Source organism: Camelus dromedarius, chromosome 7 (assembly GCF_036321535.1).
Source record: "Camelus dromedarius isolate mCamDro1 chromosome 7, mCamDro1.pat, whole genome shotgun sequence".
NCBI classification, from domain to species: domain Eukaryota; kingdom Metazoa; phylum Chordata; class Mammalia; order Artiodactyla; family Camelidae; genus Camelus; species Camelus dromedarius.
The window spans coordinates 2636198-2655388 of record NC_087442.1 but is presented as its reverse complement, the minus strand read 5'-3'; the positions used below and the strand labels follow the sequence as shown (position 1 = coordinate 2655388).

The 19191-nt window shown below is 57.1% G+C and overlaps 1 protein-coding gene across 4 annotated transcripts in view; it reads left to right on the top strand.

Annotated features, from left to right (window-relative positions):
- The window catches only part of DPP6 (dipeptidyl peptidase like 6), an 846033-nt gene that overhangs the window by 806408 nt on the left and 20434 nt on the right, over positions 1 to 19191 (top strand). For all 4 annotated transcript variants that reach the window (XM_031455765.2, XM_031455767.2, XM_064487178.1 and 1 more), the window contains exons 17-18: positions 5222 to 5269; positions 17871 to 17969. In XM_031455765.2, the coding sequence (XP_031311625.1) occupies positions 5222 to 5269; positions 17871 to 17969 (147 nt within the window). The remainder of the gene's footprint in view (positions 1 to 5221; positions 5270 to 17870; positions 17970 to 19191) is intronic.

The window sequence follows — 19191 nt, the reverse complement described above, 5'->3', positions numbered from 1 at the left end:
GGCTCGGGTGCCGCTCCCGTAGTTAGCGTGTTTCCTGTTTCCTCACGGACGCCCTGGAGGAGCAGCACTCGGGTCGGAGCATCACCAAGTCCGAGTGTTTTCCTCTCAGCTGGGAATCTGCTGCTGCTACTTCATTTCTTATAAGGAAGTTTGTTTTCAGTGTTTTCCTCAGTTTTCAGGAACCTACGCGCCACAGCAATCTCAAAACGAGGGGGTAACTTTAAAATTCACACGGGGCAGTGGGCCGGGACCACCCGGGCCAGAGAAGCCCGCGTGATGGCAGTGTGAGGGGGAGAACGCAGCTCCTGGACCGCTGATGGCTGTGGATGGAGGGCACCCCCTCCCAGAGGACGGCCTGACCTTCAGACAGCGTCTGGCTCGTTGGATGGGGTGAGGTTACAATCAACAGGTTTAAACTACACACAAGGCTGCTTTGTCACTTTAGTTCTGTGTCCTCTTTAGTTAAATGTAATTTTTATTCATACTGTTTCTGTTCGGCTATCCTAAAGAATAGTCTATGTTAAAATGACAGGATGACACGGTTGTGATGCAGCTCTCAAAAAGGAGTGTAATCCAGATCCTGTCAGTGGAGACGGCTGCCCCAGGAGCTTAGAGGAACGGGCGGGGTGCGGCGTGTCTCAGGGAGACGGCAGCCCGAACCGCAGCACAGGGACACAGGGGTGGACTCGATGGTCCTCCTCGAGCTGCAGTTAAATTTGCTGCCTTGATACGTGACGGCCAAGTACGCGCTTAGGAATCTTCCTCCCTTCGCGGTTGATCGTTCAGCACACGTTTTGTCTGTGGCACTGGCTCCCGGTTCAGATCAGGCCCCGGGTGACGCGCACCCCCGGCACAGGGATCCCGGCGTGCGTGTGTCTGTCTGTCTGTCTGGGGTGGGGTGGACGCTTGGTAAGAGCAGTTGTGTCTTTAAAAGTGAACTTTAGTGTGACAGTTGCTGCCAGGGGTACTTGCAGCACTTTTCAGGCGACAAGTTAGAAAGAACACAGGAGAGAAACCTGCAGCAGTAAAGAGTGGGCCCTAACTGGCGTGAGAGCAGGTGACAGTGCGATTTAAGGGGACAAAGCAGGGAGGGGCAGTTTGCAGTCACACACACACGCATGCACGTGCCAAACACAGAAAGCTGTCTGACTCCACTCAAAATTTGAAGATTGTAAGTTAAAGCAATACCAAGATGTAATATTTGCCCATTAGAATAGTTAAAAAAAAAACCCATACTTCTTTTTTTTAAGTTGTAACATAGCCCTCCATACACCGTTAGTTGGAGGCTGACGAGACTGTTTGTTGGAGTCCTGGGGTCTGTGCCTGGCGTGGTACCTGCCCTCGTCCCCATGCCCACCCTCCCGGGACCACCCTCCCTCCCATCGCATTGGCAAAGGCACCGGAGCGGATATGAACTTCGACCCAGGACGTCCCAGGAGCCGCTGTGCCTCTGCAAGCTCCCTTCCCGTGTCCCGTGGCGGCAAGTGATGTCCGCCCCAGATAAAGGCTGCCCTTTCAGAGAATGAGGACATTGCCTGCAGGAGACCAGCCCGGCTTCCGCCGACCTGGTTACCAGGATGCAACGTTAGCAAGGAAGAAACTTCCCTTGTGTTAAAGCCCTGAGATTTGGGGGTGTTGTGTTCAAAACCACAGCTTATTCAGTGAAAACTGACCAGAAAAACCTTTTCAACGCGGCAGTTACAGTGCTAGTAACCGGCTTAACCAGCACATTCTCTCCTGTGGGCGAAGACGCGTGTTAGAGGGATTTCTGCAGCACTGTTTATGGTAAAGGAGAAACAAGGAAACAGCCCAAACATCCATCCGCAGGGCATGGATCAGAGAATTGCGGTGTATCCGTGTCATGGACCATGGTGCATCTGTTAAAGACGAGGTTTCACGGCTTGCTGGAAGTCTGTATACAACTGTACATTACATTGGGTACCATCCTGCGGCTTGATGCTGTCACGCAGCACAGTGCTTCTCACGCTTGCCCAGGGCTCGTGTGCTCTGCGGCCCTCCGCTGGCTGAAGAGACTGCACCTGGGTCGCCCCTCTCCTGCTCATGGCCAGCTGGGCAGCTGCAGCTCAGACACAGTCGCCGTGAAGGACAGTCCACCACGTGGGCCCCTGTGTCCGCGTGCAGGGCTCTCTCTGAGACGTGGTCCAGGAGTAGACGGTCTGGTCAGGTGTCAAGGATCCTTGGGTTTCAGAGCCATCGCTAAATGGTCCTCCGCGGTGGCTGTGCCGTTGGCCCCGTCAGTCTGGATATCGAGGCCATGTGTGTCACAGCACATGAGATATGCTGTATGTTATACTGCATGTTATTATGAGTACATCCCATGTGGCAAAAGTGTCTTCTAAATATGCCAGGAAATGGCAACTACTAACTTCAAGGCAGCAGTTACCTCTGGAAACGGAGCTGGCAGGTCAGGGAAGGGCGCACCGGCGACCTCAGATCTGTGGATTATGTTTTATGTTGTTAAAACAGAGGCGGTGCGGCACACCGGAAATTGACGCAACATTGTACACTGAGCTATACTTCAGTTAAAAAAACAGAAAACCACACACGCAAAAGACATCACCTAAAAATGAAAGACAAACGCAATGACAGGTGACTTCACAATCAACACAATAGACACCAAAAAAGCAAGCCTAGGGCAATGTGATGTAACCTTAAGATTTGCTGAAGCTGAGATTTACATGCAAGTGTCTTTTCGGTGGTTTATCTGTGCGTTTGAATATTTGCGTATGTGTGAATACGACCACATATTTGCAGAGAAACACTTTGGGCCATTTTTAAAAACCATTTAAGTTACTGCTGGACAGTGATGGTAAGAAGGGTCTTTAACTTGTCACTTATTCTTTTCTTTAGTGTTTGAATTAAAAAAAAAAAAAACATGTAGCAAGTTCACGAATTTAGAAACGAGAAGGGACTAATGCAGGCGCAGAAACCTCCCTGTTGTGTGGACGAGAGGAGGACACAAAGCTCTCGAAACCTGTGTTTTCTCATCTGAAAAGTATGGTTCGAAGCGTCTGCTTTGCTGAGCTGCTGTGAGGATTAGAAATTGTTCACGCTGAACTCCCAGCAGAGCGCCTTCTCCGTAGTAGGCACTAAATAGATAATGGTTGTTTGTGTTATTAATGAGGATGTGGGAGCCGCTCTGTTTGCAAATTGACTCGCCCTAAACTGTGCAGAGCCGTCAGGAGCTGATCTGGTCTCCCCCACGCGCTCCCCAGGGGGAGGTGGGTCTTGGAGCCGGAAAACTTAGTTTGGCTGGATGATTGAAACCCACAGCCAGTGTTTAGGTCTCTTTCAGTGAGTGCTGTCCCTTCAGGTTAAACGCGCGGTGTCCCACGTCACTGCTGCCCCCTCCCTGTCCCTCGGTCGAGGGCGTCAGAGTTAGCAAATCAAACGTCAGGACGCCCAGTAACATTGGATTTCACGTGAACAACAAATTTTTGTAGCAAGTCCCAGCGCTGCATGGGACATATGTATACTAAAATACATACACATAGTTTATCTGAAATTCAAATATAGCTGGCTGGCCTGCACTTTTGTAGACAGTGCGAGCTGTGGGAGAGTGGAGAAGGGGCACACGGTGGGGGATTGGACCCCTAGACCCTGGATGGGCACTGGATGGTGTCTGGGCCCCAGCCTGGGCGGTGGGCAGGCCGCGAGGTCCATGGCTGGTGTGACCCACGGGGCATCTCACCCCTTAGCGGCACCTCAGACCCATTGCTTTCCTGCCACACCCTCTCTGGGCCCTGGGCTAGGATGTCCAGCCCGCAGCCCCCTGGCTTTCAGCTCCCTTGTTGCACGGCCCGTGAAGCGGCAGGAAGCCTGATGATTCCAGGGAAGCCACTGAGTAGCACGTCTCCTCCAGCTCAACGCACCACCTCGTGGGCTCACAGCGCCCCGGAGCCCCCGGCCTGAAGCCGAGGAACAGCCCTGGAGCCTGGGTGGCCCCAGGACGGATCTGGCTCGCTCTGCCCACCGGCTTCCCGCCTACCTTCTCTCCCCTCTCTCCCCTCATCCTCCCGAGTCCCTGGGGCCCAAGGGCAGCCCTCCCCTGTCGGGTTTCTGGTCATTCATTCAGCGTCCACTCCACAAAGGTGTAATCCAGCCCCAGCTGCGCGCTGAACACTGTTCTAGACGCTGGAAAGAGCGGCAGTGAACCAGACAGGTTTTCAGAGTTTCTTCCTACATGTTCCAGTGCAGTTGAAAGGGACAGCGCGCAAATAGCCTGCAGATCCATGCCGCGGGGGTTTTCTGGTGTCTCGGTCCGTGCGGAGCTCAGTGAAGAGCCGGGCCTGGGTGGAGGCTGGTGGGACGGGCGTGCAGGGGTCCTTTTCCACTGGGTGGTTGGGGGAAGCCTTGAGCAGAGACTTAATGAAGATGGAGACGAGCCACGTCAGTGTCTGGGGACAGAGACCCAGACAGAGTGACAGACAGAGGTGTCCTTCGGGCCCTGCAGGAAGGCCAGCCCCCAGGGCCGAGATGCTGTCAGAGACACCACCACGCCTGCCTCTGAATATATGTTCAAAGTATAGGAAAAAGGGTTTAGAAAGGCCTCCTTTCCCTCCTGGACTCTCCTTTTGCTACAGAGAAGAGCGAGGTCGACCTGTAGACCGGACTCCAGCTGCCCAGCCTGCTGGGCCTGGGCTGTGGTTGCCTGACCCCCTCAGGGCCATCCACCTTGGGACGGCCTCGGGGCTGGAAGCCGAAACACAACTGAATGTTTGCAGCATAATCCTGTTACCCTGGAAAGTTCTTACCACGTGTCACAGGAGCCCAGTGGAGGGGATGGCTTCCTCCAGGAGCAGCCAGCAAAGCGGCTTGGAAGGTGGCTTGGGACCGAGGCTGGAGTGACCACCCCCTGTTCCTGTCAACGACGGCCACATGGGGCTGTGTCTGGAGAGTCAAAATTAGGTTGCTGGGGTCTAGACCAAATGGACTGCCTTGTAAAATGATGCTGCATGTCCTTAGAATGATCTAAAAGCACACGCTTCTAACTGGTCGCATTGAAGCACAGAGTTAGGAAGACGCGCCCTGACCCCAGGGGCCTGGCCTCTGCTGTCCGTCCTTGATGGCTCTCCTGCGGAGCCATGTGTGCAGGGTCCCCACGAGCAAATGTCATGAAGACTTGGTTCTCTTTTGTTTTCAGCCAAACTAACCTGTCCTTTCTGTTTCTCCTCTGGTCTCTCTTCTCTACCCGACACAGGTCCTGGGGTCCCCACGGTGACTGTACACAACACCACAGACAAGAAAAGTAAGTGCTTTTTGGTCTTTTCTGAAATCTTGCTGCGACTCGGGAGGAAAGAAGCAGGAGACCTGTGTGAGCTCACCCAGGCACACAGTCTGTTTGGAGACAGGGAAGGGCCATATCCTGGTGGCTCAGAGTCAACCCCGCCACCACCCACGCTGGTCAATATGATGGAAGTGGAGGTCCGAGTCACCCAGCCAGGAGGTCCCCGACCCCACCAGTGCCAAGGCCTCGTCTACGACGCTGAGCCAGGCACACAGCCCAGTGACCAGAGCGGCCAGCGTGGGCTCCCGAGGCCAGCCCTGCCCACATCCTCCCTCCTCTGGACCCTCCCACTGGGGCAGGGCCCCTGGGTGCTCTGAGCGCATGTCTCTGTGGGTCTGGGGGCATCGTCATGGCACCGATGTGAGGCGGGGGCTTCACATCCATGCCGCTGCAGGAAACCTTCCAGGGGCTCTTGAGGGCCCCACGCACTCTGGGGTTGACGTGTGTACGTGTGTATTTATGCAAAAAAATGGAAACGATGTTGCAGTCCCAGGCAGACCCTCTGTCAGGCTGCGAAGTAGAGAGCTTGACCTGGTCCCTTTCTCAGCCTTACTCTGCCCGAGTGCCCGAGGAATCCTGAGCCTTTACTTTCCCTGGTCCCCCACTCCTTCCCACAGTGCCACCCCCTCGGGTACCGCCGTCCCTGGCAGACACTGCTCGGTGTCCCCCCTCCGCACAGGGAGTCGGGCCCCAGGGCGGCCTCTGCAGTCCCCGCGGGAAGCCATCTGCCTCTTGTCTCGGTGGAGGGTTTCAGGGGTTCCCCGAGGAGAGCCGGTTAGAGGAGAGTCTTGAAAAGGAGAGCTCCAGAAGCATTCAGACATGGGTTAAAAAATGGTTAAAGTGTCCAAAAGTGGATAAAACAGATTTATTTAAAGAGGTGGTATTTAGAAATATTCCCGGGTAATGCTAATATTCTGCAAAACTGTCAGATCATGGCTGGACGCCCGGAACTAAAGGTAAGCAGTGATACAGTCAAAAGTAAATAAATAATTTAAATGCAAAGAAAAAAAGGCCCACCAAAACGGACGACAGGATGGGTATGAAGGCCGCTCAGAGTCCTCGTGTGACACCCACGGGTACACAGGTGGGGGGCTGGCAGGAAGCATCCTTCTAGTGTCCTCCCCGGGCTCGGGGGCAAGTTCTCTAGGTCAGGAGAGGCGCCCAGCCTCCGGCCTCTGCTCCAGCACAGCTGGGACCGTCCTGGGGGCTGTGAGATTTGGGGGTCTGGCCATATGTCCGAGAGAGGCAGGGACCCCCAGGGCTGGAGAGCAATGGTCTGTGCTGCTCACCCGTGGGCGGAGGGCGTGGAGAGCCCACGCGGAGGCCGGCCCGCCAGGGCGGGTGGACCCCCAAACAGGGCACAGCCCGGAGGGGTTGCAGACACCCCCCAGCGCAATAGGGCTCTTTTAAAGTTCTTCATCTTAGCTGTAGTTTTCACTTTAAAAAGAGAAATCTTTCATACACCGTCAACTAGGGAAATTTCTTTTCTTTAAAGATGTGTATTATTCATTTTGAATATTTGTTAAAACTTAAGAGTACGTAGATAATTTCCTAATATTTTATGAAGTTTTTCCCTTCTTAAAAACATGTAGCCTGATGAAAACTGGGTGAGATGTATGGTTCCTGCATTGCACCAAGGTCAGTGTCCTGTCTACATACTGTACTAGAGCGATCACACTACAGTCATCGCACCGCAGTCATCGCACTGCAGCCGTCACACCACAGTCAGCACACTGCAGTCATCACACTGCAGTGGTCACGCTACAGTCATCACACTACAGTGACTACACCACAGTCATCACACCTCAGTCATCGCACCGCAGCTGTCACAGTACAGTCATCACACTACAGTGACTACACTACAGTCATCGCTTTGCAGCCATCACACTGCAGCCGTTGCACTACGGTGACTACAGTCATCGTCACCCCACAATTATTGTGCCGTGGCTGTCACACCGCTGTCACTGCAGTACAGTAATCACACGACAGTGACTACACTACAGCGATCACACTGCGGTGATCACACTACAGGCTGCATGTGGGAACAGAGGGAGGGGGTGGAGGCTCGTGGGACATTTTCCTGCTCTTGGGCCTCAGAATCCTTAACCGTGATCACATCCTGGCCTGAATGTGGCTGAAAGGCAAACTGCATTCTTAAAAGGTAGGCACGGTGTGACCCCATGACTTGGACAGAGTAACAGGACCCTCCAAAGAAGTAAAAGTATTTAAGTGATGGCTTTCTTGAGAGTCACATCTAGTTTTTAAATTACCAATTCATAGGAAGTTTCCAAAACAGTGCACTGAGCTCTGTGCTACCCCAGCAGTGACCTCCCCCTGTTCCCACATGCTGGATAAAGTCACCGTCATTCTCCTAAGGCCCACGTGTGAGTGAAAATGAAAAAGGTGTGTATCTCAGACATGTCTGAACACACCAGTACAATATTTCATTTGTTCTGTTTATAAGGTAAAGAAACGCACGGGGTCCGTGCGGCGCTCTGAGAGAGCTCAGGAGAGCGTTTGCCAGGGCCCTCCCGCGGGGCAGGACTTGCCCCCCCGAGCCTGAGGTGCTGCCCAGCTCTCCTGGGCAGCCGAGCGTCCGCCTCCTCCCCCTGTTGGCGGGAGCTGCGGGAGCCAGGCAGCCCGGGCCCTGCCGGTTGTGGGCTGTCGGCCGTAGCCTGCGGCGCCGCTCCCGACAGCGGTGTTTTGAAGAAGCGTCTGACCGTCTGCAGGTGGCCCGCCCTCCCGTGCTGCACTCCCGGCAGCAAAGGGACGGGACCAGGGGGACGGGAGGTGAGCAGCAGTAGCTCCCGGGAGGAGGCTGCCTTGCACGGGGAGTCCCGTTCCTCTCCGTGACATGTCCCCTGCAGGGGACACCCTGGTGCTTCCTCTCAGCTGAGCGCTGGCTGACAGGACAGGACAGCACTCGCGTCCCGTGACAGCGTGTGGCGTTCTCTCCCGTCACCTTTGCTTTCCAAGCCTCCGCGTATGTTAGAGTCGAGCTCCGGAGCCTAGTTCAGCCTCGGGAGGCGCTTCCTCCTGGCTTCGCCTGTTTCTGCGTTTATAGTTCTCAGTGCAGAACAGGATGTCAGAACTGTTTGGACGTTTGACGTAAGCCACCAAATTAAGTTGGAAGGTGAGTGATGACTGCGGCTGTGCTGCTGTGGTACCCACCGCCCCAGAGGACACGGGTGTTTGTGTTTGGGGTCTGACTGAGTTCAGACGCGGTGGCTTGAGCGGCGCCAGGAAGATGCTCCCCGCCCATCCCCCCCCCCCGACCCAGCAGGTGCCGGAAATAGCCTCGCAGAGCCATCCCCACGGGCCAGGACGGCACACCTGCGCGAAGGCTTCTTTTAAAATATGGAAATCTCTTACATCCATTGGGTTTGCATTTGGGCAAGTGTGACAGGAAACTCCAGGTAGCAGCTGTTCAAACTGGGCGGAAGGCACTTCCCTCCATGTGCCGCTCAGGGCTGCAGTGGCCACTTCGTAATTGTCACCCCGCCACCTGCCCCGCCCAGCGCATGTCAGCGTGTAGCTGTCACCCTCTGGGGTGCTTCGTAGTGCAGAGTGGCCCTCGCACCTGCACTCTAGGCTGGAAGACAGGAGGAAGGGTCATGCATGAGGGTGACTCCGGTGATGGGGGCAGTCCCTCCGCTGTCTTCCTGAGGAGCCGCCAACACTTCTGCTTCCATCTTCCTGGTTATGACTCAGCCGCACGTCCAGGCCTGGCTGCCAGGAGCGCTGGGCAGTGTCTTTGATCTGGGCTTCCTGCCACCTCAAAGTCAGGAGGCCATCACTGAGTGATGACAGCTGCCCTGACCACCACCGCGATCTCAGCGGCTCTGTGTTTGGCTTCTGGGGGCTGTGGGAGCCCACACAGGGCTTACACAGGTGAAGTGTGCTGTGCCCAGTTCTGAGGCGTGGGTCCCAGCTCACGGGGTCCGCAGGGGTCTTCCTTCTGAGGCTAGTGGGAGAAGCTGTCCCGGCCCTCCCAGCGACTGCGGGCTGGCTGGCCGCCTTTGGCGTCCTTGGCTTAGGAGACATTGCCCGGTCTCTCCGTCTTCTCCGTGTGTGCAGGTCTGTGTCCACATCGACCCTTTTCACGAGGACACCAGTCACATTAGATCAGGGCCCATCCATGGCCTCAGTCTAACTTGACTTGCTCTGCAAAGACCCCATTTCCAGACGAGGCCACCCTCCCAGGTCCTGAGGGCCGGGGCTTCAGCGTCTTTTGTGGGGACACGATTCCAGCCAACACGCAGCAGAGCACGGGCTCCGTTCTGCCCGCACAGAGTGCAGGCGGGTGCTCCTGGCTGCCCGCCTGGCCCGGGACTGCAGGTTCCTTCCAGAGTGTGGCCCCAGCCTGTCCAAGGGCCGGGCTTGTGGCCCTGTGGATGGGAAGGGGGAAAATGGGAGGACTTTGTGGGGTTTTTGTGTCGAGACCTAAAGTGACACAGCCCATCTGCCCGACCTTCCTCACGTGGGCCCCCGACGGCACGAGGGCCCGCGTGCCTGGGAAGGAGGGGAGACTGACGGGGTCAAGGGGAAGGAGGCCGAATCCAGGAGGCAAGTCCCTGAGAGGAGTGATCTTGTGGGTAATTACTGGCCGTTTTCGTGTTGGCTCCTTTGCTCTGAGCGAGCTTGTGAGAGAGTTCCCGTGTACTGGACCATGAAGGCCCAGGACTAAGACAGGTCCCCAAAAGGGGGGACCCCACCAACAAAGATTCTCTGACTGGCTGCGAGCACCAGGGCCAGCAGGAGCCAGTAGGAGGGGGGACCACACAGGGGAGGGGGTCTCGTGTGGACGCCTAAGATCTGACACCTGAACCTGCACTTAAAGGGCTTAGAACCACTTAGGACATAAAAGACACGAAGACACAGGACAGAAAGTGCAGCGATTCACGCGGATGTCCAGGAGAAGCCATAGAGACTTACACATTAATTAGTGACGGCTCTGAGTTCTGGGCCCTTGCCAAACCCAGGGACGCGGTCCCAGCCGACCTGCAGGAAGAGACCGACCTGGACCTAAGGCTTCAGAGAAGATTGTCGGGGTCCTTCAGATGTGGCAGGGATTTGAGGTGCAGGTTACCTTGGGTTGTTTTTTTTAAATTATCATCTTCATTTTCCCTGTACTGCTGTGGAAAACAGCTGCTTCTCTGAGACATCTCTGTGGAAAGTATCATGTCAGAGAAATAGGTTTCCTGCTGCCCATCGTGGCCCAGCCCCAAATGCAGAAACACAAGGTTTGCAGCTGGCTGGAGCTGAAGTGATGGGGGACCCACCGCTGTCCTCTCACCCAGCAAGGCTGTGGGGCGCTCCCCCGCCCTCCCCTCACCAGTTTCACACAAACCTCGCCCTCCGTCTGCTTTCCGCTGCCCCTCTGGGGCTGTGTCCCCACACTTCTTCTTCACTGCTCCTTTGTCCCAAGTCTGTCTTCAGCTGCAGACCAGCGCATGCTGCCCTGACCCTGGCGGGTGGGCTCCGCCTCTTCCCGAGCACCCCTGGCGGGTGCGCTCACACCCCTCTGCTGCCCGAGCGAGCGTCTGGTAATCGAGTGTCTCCCAGACCTGAACAATAAGCAGACACTGTCTCAAGGAAAAGCAACTGAGGCTGATTGCACGTCTGTGGACCCCAGTTTAAGAACACGGGCTTAACCCCACGTCCTAGTTCCTAGAAAATGTATTTCAATCCCAAATAGGCACAGCAAAAGAGAAGCTTTATACTTTTGGTCAGGAGAATTGAACTTTTGCTTATCATTAAAATGACCAAAAAATAATTTGATTCTCAGTAACAGGTGCCCATTTTTGGAACAATGGGCGGATGCCTGCCCAGTGGTGACTTACTAGTTGATGACACTGGGAGTGTGGGATGCTGTGCACCCCGGGGCTCAGGGCAGAAAACAAAAGACCCATTTTGTTCTGGGAATCAGAGATTTTAGAGTAAATTGATGTCAGGCAACAAATCAAGCCTCTTTGTTTTAAAGACTGGAAACCGGCGCCCCCGGGGCTGCGGTCTCTGCTCCACGTCACACAGTTCACGGGGCGAGGCCTGTCCTTTCTCCCAGTTCATCGTCTTCTGCAAAGACTATGTAGGTCGGTCCTGCCTGGTTGTCAGCCCTCAGCGGAGCGCCCCCCGGCTCCCCTATCTGGGAATAACCTGAAATCCCCACCCTCTGGGTGTGTGGCAGGTGCCAGACCCCAAGGCCTTGGCACCCCACTTCCAGGGGTTACGATCACCATGGTTACAGTCAGCTGGTGCGTGAGGAAGCCCGTTCACCTCCGTCCTCGCCCCCCGCCCGTGACCCCGCGAGGAAGCACATGCAGCCTCAGCCCCGTCCCCAGGAAAGAGAATCGAGGTTCAAGTGGTGAGAGTACTGACCGCTCAGACTGCTGCTTCTGGAATTCTGACTGTTCAGGAGCAGATGATCTCAACAAGAGGAGAAAGCGGGAAGAAGCGGGAAGAGGAAGAGGGAGGAAGGGAGAGACGGAAAACAGCGAGAAGTCGGTCGCACAGGGGATGCTCCAGTGAGCTCAGGGGTTTAAAAGTCTAACTAGAATGTTCATTCTTCAGTCATTCAGCCTGGCCGTGGACCGCATGCCGGGCAGGTGCCAGTCACCGGGCTGGGTCTCAAGGAGACTCTGACTTGCACATAGTGGTCTGAGCGGCAGACCCCACCCTGGACCCCAAGCCTGAGCCACCTGGGAAATTAGAGCTGGAAGTTGCAGGTCCTGATGGCAAGTCAAACCCAGAGCTGAGCCAGCCTCTGGGCATCGGCGCTGGGAAGCCTGCGGGGGTTTCCTTTGTGTGTTTAACTTCTGACCCGTCTGATTTTGGCCCACGGGGCCTCCTGGCCTGTCTCGTCCCCAGCTTCATCCCCCCGGAACAGAATGCCCTCAGGTTTTGGTTTGTCTGTCAGACTGGGTGGGCCCCTCTCGGGTGAGGGGTGCTGTCAGCGCCCAGGGCCCGGGCCTGGCTGAGGTGCGATGGGCCCATCGAAGCCTCCTGGCGCCTCTGCCCGCATCGGATCAGGGTGCGTCTCCTGCAGGACCAGATGGCTCTCAGACCAGCCTTCGGGCCTCAGGTGTATGCACACTGGCTCTGCTCTTCATGGGTGAAAAGTCACGCTCAGGCCTGGCTGGCCACGGGGCCCCGCTGGAAAAATTCCAGGAGCGTCATGTAGGCAGATGGTGTTCGTCCCCACCTGCACGGACGGCCCTGCCTGTGGTCCTGTGAGGTCCGGGCCCCGCCAGGCCCACGTGTGCTGGTCCTACACGGGGCTGCGTCCTGAATATCTCAGGGAGACAAGACTGGTTGGGGGCCCGGAGGAAGACTGGAGGCCTGGGGAGTGATGGTGGCAGCAGCAGTGAGCGCGGCCGCACCACAGAGCCCTGGTCGTGGCTGTGCGGCTGTAGATTCTCCGTGTCTGATCTCATGTCCCCTCGTCACAGCCTGTGAGGCAGGAGCTCGGCCTTGCGCCCAGCCTGGGCAGCAGAGGAGGGACACCGAACTCTGAAACAGTCATTTCAAATTTCAGAGCAGGGCAGACTTCAGCCCCCTGACCCAGAGCCGCCCCCGGAATACTTGACTTCTTTCCCTTTAGAAACTCTTGTCTACAGCCAGAGCCTGTGGGGGTCATAGACGTGCCTTGGAATTATTTAGAAGCCGCCGCCTCAAGAACGTAATTATGGTTGGGACCAAAGCATTCAGACAGCTCAGGTGACGGGGTCGAGAAACAACACACCCACGTTAATAGTTGCTGGCTTTGAGGTGAGTGTGGAAGGGACGTGACCTCGGGGGTGCGGACACAGTTCCGGGGGGGGGGGCTGTGAGCCCCCGACTCCCCCCTCCAGTGCCGCCTGCAGGACAAAGTGGCCGGGGTGGGGCGGTGCGGGGGCGTGTGGACGGCGCCCACAGCGCCCGGCAGCTGCTCGTGGGCCGCCCGGGGCGGCTCCTGCCCCGGAACTCCAGCCCAGGCCTCTGTCTGCTACCTTCTTCAGCTGGGGGACCACCTCCCATGGCCGGGTGGAGCCACAGCGGTTCTTTTTTGAGATGACGCCAGGCGCGGGCTGGGTGCGCCCGGCCCCTTCGCACACGGCTCTCTGCCTGGGAGCCACCCCTGCCCCTCCCCGTCTTCCTCCGAGTGACACGCCCCCCTGAGGTGCATCACCTGTCCCGTCAGGCTCCTGAGGACAGGTAGGAGGGACGACAGGCCGGGAGATGCCAGGAGGTGTCGGCAGGTGTGTGGCTGGTTCGCCAAGCCCTCAGTGCCCGTGTGTCTGAAGAGTCTCCTGGGTCCTGAGGCCCCGCACACAGGCAGCCCTTCTGAAGGAACTGAGTGATGATCAGGTTTACAGACGGCTCCTTCTCAGCCAAAACACAGGCGGTTCGGGGCAAGCTGGCATTTGACTAATGTAGAGTGTGGAGAGAACAAAGCACACGGCACTTTTCGCCCCTCGGGGGCGCCTCCTTCAGCCCCCGCCGTCTCCTGGGACTCGGCAGGGCTGCCGGCAGGTCCGCGGCTCAGTGCCACTGCTGCCCCTTCCTGAGTGGGAACAGAGGTGACGGGGCAGGGGCCGCGTCCGTCCACGCTGCACACAGCCCCTCTGCACGACCCCTGCTTGCCTGCCCATACGGCCAATACCACAAAGGACCAGAGTGAATGCACTTACATCACCCTGCCTCCACGCTGCCTAGAATCCACCTGGAGAGAAAGATGGACACAGCGAAAAGAATAGTTATTACCCAAACCGTATGACTCTGACTCTGACTCTGACAGTTGGGAGTTCGGAGAAGGGTGGTCTCCAGCTGAGGGGGGCATCTGGAAAGCCTGGATCCAGTCTGAGCCGCGCAGCCCTGGGGCGGTGTCAGGGATGTCACAGTCCCTGAACTGGGAGGACAGGGTCCTGGCACCGCGGGGACAGGCGCACAAAAGGAAGCTGTCTGAAATACAACCAGAGAGGACTGGAGCACGAGAGGCACCAGAAACCCAGGCGGGCGGGCTGACCCAGGCGGCAGGGCAGGGCTGCCCAGCCCACGTGTCCCTGTGCAGGTTCAGTCCCACCTCCCACCTCCTGCAGAAACGGGAGAAAGGGCGCAGACAGAAGTGCTTTCCTTTGGGTCAGCTGCCTCTTGGCTTCTCATCACTAATTCCCCAAAATTCAGCCTAGTGGCCATTCCACCGATGACTGGAACCAGCAATGTCTCAGAACAGCCCCGCAGCGTCCGCCCACCGGGGCACAGCCAGGAAGGCGGCCCCCGTGAGCCTGCAGCCTCACTGTGTCCGGATCTGATAATAGCTAATTCCACCAAATATTAGAGGGGCTCACATTTAATTAAGGAGTGGCCCTTTGTATGCTCCAGACTGGAGGTCCCCACGGCCCCAAAGTCAAAAGAAGAACCCTAGGGGAACAAGCCAGTCTTTTCTTATTTCCTCTGCCGAGCTGCTCCCCTCCTGGAATGCAATTATGGGAACAAATAAAATGGCTTAACTTGACTCCCCTGTGGGGCAGCCAGCTCTCTGCTGATAAAACCAGTTGTGTGGGCAATCATTCAATGAGAAATCTAATATTTAACTAAATTTAATAGTCTGCTGCCTTGGTGCCATTCTGCGGAGGGTGGGATATCAGTGCAGAGGGACTCGCTATTCAGACGCTGTCTGTGGAGGCCACGTGCGATTAGGGCGTGATGTGCGCTCCTGCCCGAAGCCGCGGCTCCAAGGTCCGGGAAGTGGCCACGCCGTGTTTGGTGGCAAGTCTGCGTTAACTCCAGGCCTGCCCGGCTCGCAGGGCGCGGCAGAGCACAGCGGCCGCAGCGTGGAGTCTCTCCTGCAGGACCAGCAGGCGAGATCACCGCTGTCAGAAACAGCGAGTCCCAAGGCCATGCGGGGAGAGAAGAGCGAGTCGTGGCCAACCTCAAGAGGCTGTTCTTTCCTCTTTCACTGAAGTGTGGGCGTTGGACCTGCCCACCTGGAGCCCTGCCCGGCCCCCGGAAGCAGAGGCTCAGCGCCGCCTCCCCGACGGCACAGGCCCCGCCCTCGGCAGTGAAGACGTTCCTCCGGTGCTTCTGCTGACCCCTCATCCTTGCAGATTTCCTTTTCTCTACTCGGACCCATGGCCGCGCACCCTGGGCCCCTTACCTGTCTCTACCCGGCTTACCTCGTAGGCAGGCAGAGAGGCAGGGCCAGACCGCAGCCTGCAGGGCTGAGCCTTCCTGAAGCCCCATAAGATCCATCCTCTGGCTCCTGCGATACACCTGCGTTTGGGTAGCATCAGTGCATTTCCTCAGTTCCCGGAATTAACTGAATCGTAACTTGGTGTCTCATTAGTCCTTCCAGCACTGGAAACTTTTCTCTCAACTTAGTGAATATGTATTTTGGTTTCATTTTGGTTTGCCTCTGCGGGAAGCACTGGTTCATAATCAGCCCTCAGTTGCTTCAACTCTTACCCACCAAGAGGTCCAACACCGGGACCCTCTGAGAGCCTCAGGCTTCCTGAAACACCCAGGAGGGCCTCTCAGTCTTTTCTAGGTTCTTCTCCATCAGAGACCTTCTTGGGGCTGTGAAGGAGGGGGCATGTGGAAACAGGAAAGACGGGGCAAAACCCAACCTCAACCACTGTGAAGATGAGTCATTTCCAAGATATGAATCAGATTTCCATAAACAGATCTACGCATGTTCCTGGAAACTAGCACGTTTTGTCCCTGGGATGGGACTGAATGCCTGTGCCTTGGATGGGCGCTGGAGGGGAGGCAGCTAGCCAAATGACCAAATCGCTTGGAGTTGTTAAGTGTACCTGGAGAGGGGTACTTCAGGTGGGTAGTCAGGGCTTCCTTTTGAGGAGGTGACTTTGACTTGATGGAGGAGAGGGAGCCAGCAACATACATAGGACAGCAAGTGCAAGGGCCCTGAGGTAGCGAAGAGCTTGAAAAATGCTATTCTTTTCATTATCTTGTGCAGCTCCCTTCTAGTCTTCCCACCCCATAAATGTGAATGGAACATGGGGAATAAACAGTCACTATTTCATAAGCCAACTTCTCTTCACTACTGTGTGTGCCTGGAATGCTGTGTTATAACGGTGGAGGGCATTTGGACTCAGGGAAGCGCGTGCTGTCTCTGCTCGTTAGGCGTGCCGGCAGGCAGAGGGGCGTGCACACCACGCTGGGGTCGGGCGTCCCCTCCCTGACACACATGTGACCGCCAGGCAGAGGGTGCCGTCTCTGGGCCGCGTCTCCTGGTCTCAGGGTTGAGGTCCAGTCTGCTTGGACCTCATGCACGTCCCTTGCAGGCGCAGCTGTCCTTTCCAGCTTGGTACAAAGGACACCACTTCTTGTGTGATGTGGGGGGGGGGTCCAACTTCAGATTTTTAAAACTCTGCCCACGTGAAAGCTAGTTTCACCGTTTCTCCCCTCACGTGTTCATCAAAGCGATACATCCAAAGCCGTGTCCAGCAACTTGTAAAACATTCTCTGTTTTGTTTATTTGCTTGTCCCAAGCCCTGGGGACTTTCACCTGACTCTGGTCCTGCTCAGAAGCCGTCCCCGAGTCCTTGAGCCATGTTGGTAGGGCAGGTGGCCTGACAGGTAAAACCCTGAGTGGCGACTCACTGGCAGGGCCTCAAGGCGCACACACCTCACAGCACCCGTTCCTAAAGGCACTTCTCATGGGGGATGGTTGTGAGATTCACTTATTCTTTAAAATGTTGGGGAATGTTTCAGAGTGACTTGTCCAGCCAAAGGTCGAGCCCCTTGAAGACAGAATTTCCTTTCAAACGAACCACAAGTTGTCCCCACAGGTAGGGTGGCGGTGAGAAAGGAGAAGCCGAACGGGTCCTGTTCCGTGTTGGACGGTGGAGCAAGGCGGGGGGCCATCTCCGCAGGAGAGCAGTGGCGTGGGCTGATGCGGGGAGAGGGACACTGGGGGCCTTTGTGCGTTGTTACAGCCTCAGGAGCGAAGAGCCAGTGCGTCTAAGGTGCAGATCAGGATGGAGCCGCCTGTCTGACTCGGAGCGAGAAGGGCCAGGGCCCCCGCTCTGCAGACGCGGCTCCTGGGGCCCACTGTCAGCTCCAGCGACCGTCCACACCCAGGTCTCCAAAGCCAGACCACCTTACGGTTAGGACAGAGATCTGAATCCGTCCACTTTCCCAGAAGGTGTCACCAGGTCCCACTCCAGCTTCTGCTGTCCTTTCCATGCTGGTGTTGTGGCCGCTCTGTTTGGAAAGCCCCTTGGTCTGACAGATACGTGAAGCTCGCTTCCCCAAACCAGCAGTCTGGAGATCAGACATGCCCAAACCGACCCGTGTCCGTGGGAAAGGCCGTGGGTAAGGCCGTGGGTGGCGAACATCGCTGGGGGCAGGCGCGCCGGCCACCCGCCTGATCTGCACTAGTCTCTCCCCTCGTCCCGTGACCCAGCACGCCATCTCGGCTCTGCCTTCCTTGGTTCCTGCAGGGGAAGAAGCATGTGTCCCCTGCAGGGCCGAGGCGGGCGTGAGTGACAGGCGGCACTCGAGCACTCGGGGCTTCAGTAAGTGGTTGCTGATGCTAGATGTGTCATTTTTTTCCTTTCAGAAATGTTTGACCTAGAAACAAATGAACATGTGCAGAAAGCCGTGAACGACCGCCAGATGCCTAGAGTAGAATACAAGAAAATCGAGATTGACGATTACAGTAAGTGCCACGCTCCCTCCTCTGAACGGAGAACGGCCCGGCCCTGACGGCTGTGCTCCAGGGGCCCCCGGCCCCAGCGCAGGCTGCGTCCCCTGCAGGGCAGCGAGCGGGGGGCTCGGGGCCGACAGCTCGGCTCTGGGGACCCCAGAGCGCTGGCTGGAATCGGGCTCCCGTCTCCAGAGGGAGGCAGAGCCCTGGAGGCCTCCTCCTCTGCCCCCCCCCCCAGCCCACCCTGGTGCCTCACCGCCCACCAGACATCTGCTCGTGCAAACCCCAAATGCAGAACGCCCCAAACCCATCTCCCACCTTCCCCTGTGCTGGGTCTCCCTCCACACTGCCCTTCTGTTTGTTGACTGGTTTCAAATAACTTAGATTTCAAACCGCAAAGTCATCTTTGAGTCGTCCGCTCAGGAACCATCTACCCTTCGTCCCTGCGGCTGGTAAACAGGCTTCCGCCTCTGAGCTGAGTCAGCAGGTCCCCAGGGATGGACGGGACAGCGCTGAGACTGACGAGGGCTTAGTGGCCTGAGCCCGTGTTTGCCGCCCCAGACCATCCCTGGGAGCTCTTTGTCTACCCGTCCCTTCAGCCGGACACCGGCTCACCACGCGGGACCGTGGGCCCTGGAGCACTATCCACACTCCTTGTTGGAGAAGAAAGCCACACAACAGACTGTGAGTCCCTGGGGCAGGAACCTAGGCTCGCCACGTGGAACAAAATCAGACCCCGTCCACACAGGAGGTGTACGGCCCAGGAGCGCAGCGGCGAGCGGGAGCGGGGCCTGGGGTCCCGGGGAGCTTCCCAGGGAGGAGGGACCTGGTGGGCTTCCCGGCGTCGCTTTCAGTTGGCCTAGGAGCCTCTGGGGAGTCGGTCCGGAGGAGGGAGAGCAGGGCCAGCGCGGGAGGGGCGAGCGTCGTTCGTTGTGGGGTGTCGGGGGGCTGACACTGCTCCAGCCTCGGGATTGTCCCCGTCCAGCCGGAACCGGGGCCCCACAGTCCAGGACCGTCACCGGGCCCTGTAGCTGGGCCGCGTGGAGTCACTGTGTTGGGCTGTCTCTAAACATCGCTGGGGACGCGGGCAGGGTTATGTGCTCCCCTCCGACAGTCAGAAATGTCAGGAAACAGGATGTGCTGGAAATCCCCCTCTCCCGGCCCCACAGATGCAGGGACTTTCTCTTAAAATGGTCCACGTGTGGTCACTCGGATGAAGGGGGTGTTATGGGAA